This window comes from Elephantulus edwardii, unplaced genomic scaffold (genome assembly GCF_000299155.1).
Source record: "Elephantulus edwardii isolate Elephantulus edwardi_28Jun2011 unplaced genomic scaffold, EleEdw1.0 scaffold00044, whole genome shotgun sequence".
In the NCBI taxonomy this organism is placed as follows: Eukaryota; Metazoa; Chordata; class Mammalia; order Macroscelidea; family Macroscelididae; genus Elephantulus; species Elephantulus edwardii.
In genome coordinates this window covers 16468211-16471592 of record NW_006399794.1, presented here as the reverse complement: position 1 = coordinate 16471592, position 3382 = coordinate 16468211, and the positions used below count along the sequence as shown (strand labels likewise).

Genomic DNA, 3382 nt, shown 5'->3' with positions numbered 1-3382 from the left:
ATTCAGTGACTGGGGTAATCGGGATGGATGTGTCAGAGGCAATGCGATTGGCACAGGATAGAGCAGGGTTTAGGGCTGTTGTACATAGGGTTGCTAGGAATCGCAAGCGACTCGATGGCACATAACAACAACAACAACAACAACAAGAGAAGATGGACTATTCTGATTTAGTCAAATCTTAGACTTGCAAAAGGGCTCAAAAGTCATCAAATTCTAGCTACCTCTAAACATACAAATTCATTCCCCAGCAATTCTGCCTGACTTTGTCTTTAAATCAGAGAGATCCCTAGTTTCCTTTCTTAAAGGTAGTAAGAGCTCAACTTAAAGCAATGGATTTGAAGCTTACTCAGCTGACCCTCCATCAGGTTTTCTGAAGCTGAAAAATCACACAGGAGAAGATTGCCTCATCTTTCTTCCCTGGAGTCACTGGTGGACTCCGGCCACCAGAAAGGAGCAACTCTTTGGGTTACCAGAAAAACTCCCTACAGACTGTACCACTGGAGTGTCCTAAAGGCAGTAAAATAACCCAATTCGTCTCCTATCTGTTGAATTGAAGCTGACTCATAGCTGACATTCCAGTAGGTTTTTCAGAGGTTGTAAATCACACTAAATGGATTGTACGTCTTCCATGCATGAAGTAAAAACTTGTATTTTCTACATTATGTTTTGCAAATTGATGTAGTGGGACCTATAGGACTGTGAAAGGAAAAAGGACCAGATGTGCCCTCTCAATTTCCTTCAGTACAAAAAGTGCTCTTGGTTCCTGTTTGCTCACACTGATTTTCTTCCTTCTTTTTATAGGTGTATATCCTCTGTTTGGACGGAATGCTTCCAACCTCTCAGGAGCTGCCTTGCGAGTTCATGTGATTCTTTCCTCTCTTTCTCCACATCCTGAGCTCACTTGTGAGGTGGATTCCATGGACTGCAGCAGCCACAGTGAGGCTGAGGAGCTGCCTAAAAGGGACGAGATACAGCCTTCTCCCCAACGGAATGACCAAAAGTCCCCAAACCCCTGCAGTAGCACTATGGCTGAAGTTATTTCAGCCCAGAAAGACTCTTCTGAGTTGGATGGAACTTTTGCAGTCAATATTCTTGTAGAAAGAGCAATGCACTTGAGCTTGAAAGGTAAGCTCTGCTCAGTAACTGCATTGTTTATGAATTTGTCAATCTTTCAAATGATAGCAAAATATGCAAAAACAGTTGTTGTTAAGTGCCGTCGAGTTGCAGGCGACTTATAGCGACCCTATGAAGGAGAGTTCATGCCGCTTGGGTGCTTTTTCTTCCTCTCTCCAGGTTCATAGGGTTTCTGGAGGCAAGCTATTACGGAAGTGGATGCCACTCCTCCTTCCAAGCTTGTTTTAATCGGGGAGCTCCACCCCACTCTCTGTCTGCATTGGGTAAACAGCCATTAATGCATTTGATACATCAGTGTTCAGCCTCACAGCAACCACACGTGACCACGGGACGGCAACTTGTACACCAGGGCTATGCTACCTAAAGGAATGTCTGAACAAAAACAACGAAAGACAGGGCCAAGGGCCGTGGATTAAAAGTCACCCACCTTTGGATTGGTAGCATCTCTTTCTGTCCACTGGGCCAGCTGATCTCTCTCTCTCTCTCTGTTGATATTATTGTTGGTAAGTGCCGTCAAGCCACAGGTGACTCATAGCAACCCTATAAAGGAGAGTCCTGGACGCTTGAGTACCTTTCTTCCTCTCTCCAGGCAAAAACAGTTAATCATCTTAGTAATTACTATTTCTCACCCCTAAAGGTAGAAGCAGCGTGAATGTTAAACTGAGTCTCAATGTAGATAATTTCTCAACCATTCACTTGTTTTGATTCGTAAATTTTTATCACATCTCTTCCTTATTTATTCCCAACAACTGAGACTCTCTTCATTATATACCCATGGCTAGGAGTTCTTAGCCCTGATCCATAAGCTACCAGGAAATATAAATTTTGGAAGCTGTCAAAAATGAAATGTAACACATAAAGATATTTGCGAACTAAGATGGATGGGTATTAGCAGGTCTTAATCACATATGATCTACGCCAGAAATGACAACTTGAAGGTGTTGCTTTCTTCATCAAAAAGAACATTTCAGGATCTGTCTTGAAGAACGGGACTGTCAATGATAGGTCAGTATCTATATGACTACAAGGAAGGCCTGCTAATCCAACATACGCACAAAATGCTAAAGCCAAAGATGAGTAAATTGAGGGTTTCTGCTGATGTCCGATGAATACTGGCTAGAAGAAGAATATCTATTTGTGTTTTACTGACAATGCAAAGACATATGACTGTGTTGATCATAACAAATTATGACTAACATTGAGAACAATGTGAATCGCAGAATACTTAATGCTCATACAGAATCTATGCCTAGATAAAGAAGCTGTTGTCTAAACTAAGCAAGGGAAAATGCACGGTTTAAAATCAGGAAGGGCATGTATCCGGCTTGTATTCTTTCTTCCTATTTATTCAGTCTGTATGCTGAGCAAATTACAAAGCCAGACTCTATGAAAAAGAATGTGGCATTAGGAATGGCAGAAACTCATCAGCAACCTGCATTATGCAGATGATACAACTGTCCTTGCTAAAAGTGAGGTGGATATAAAATACTTCCTTTAGAAGATCAAGGATTACAGTCTTCAACATGGATTACACCTCAACATCAAGAAAACAAAGTTCCTCACCATAGGACCAACAGTCACATGACAGGCAGAGAAAGATTGAAGCTGTCAATTATTTCATCTTCATTGGATCAATAGTCAATAACCTTGGTACCAGCAGTCAGGAAATCTTGAGACATCCTTAGAGAAGGACATCATGCTTGGAAGGGTGGAGGGACAGCACAGGGGGAAAAGACCTCAGATGAGATGAATTGACACAGTAACTGGAGTAATAGGAGTAGGTGTGTTGGAGTCAGTGACACTGGCTCAGGATAGGGCAGAGTTCAGAGCTAGGTACATAGGGTTGCTATGAGTTGCAGGTGACATGATAGCACATAACAAATGCATTACATTGGGCAAGTCCACTGTCAGGGACTTCTCCAAAATGCTGAAGAATATTGATGTCAGTTTGAAGACAAAGGTATGCCTGATTCCGGCCATGCTATGCATTAGAGAGATGGACGATGAATAAGAATGACAGACGAATTGATGCCATTGAGTTGTGGTTTAGGAGAAGAGAACTGAACCATGGTCTTCCAGAACAGATATATCTTGGAGAAAGTGCAGCCAGAGTGTTCCTTGGAGCTGAAGATGATGAAGTTTCGTCCTTCATATTTTGGACATGTAACTCGGAAAACATGGGCTTGGTGACAGGAATGAGGCTGGAGATAGAATGATTGAATTTTGTAAAATCAATGACTTATTCATT

General features: G+C 42.0%; 1 protein-coding gene across 1 annotated transcript in view; it reads left to right on the top strand.

Annotated features, from left to right (window-relative positions):
• The window catches only part of C2CD3 (C2 calcium-dependent domain containing 3), a 179706-nt gene that overhangs the window by 123776 nt on the left and 52548 nt on the right, over positions 1-3382 (top strand). Inside the window, exon 24 of the mRNA XM_006885575.1 lies at positions 802-1125. Coding sequence (XP_006885637.1) covers positions 802-1125 — 324 coding nt within the window. The remainder of the gene's footprint in view (positions 1-801; positions 1126-3382) is intronic.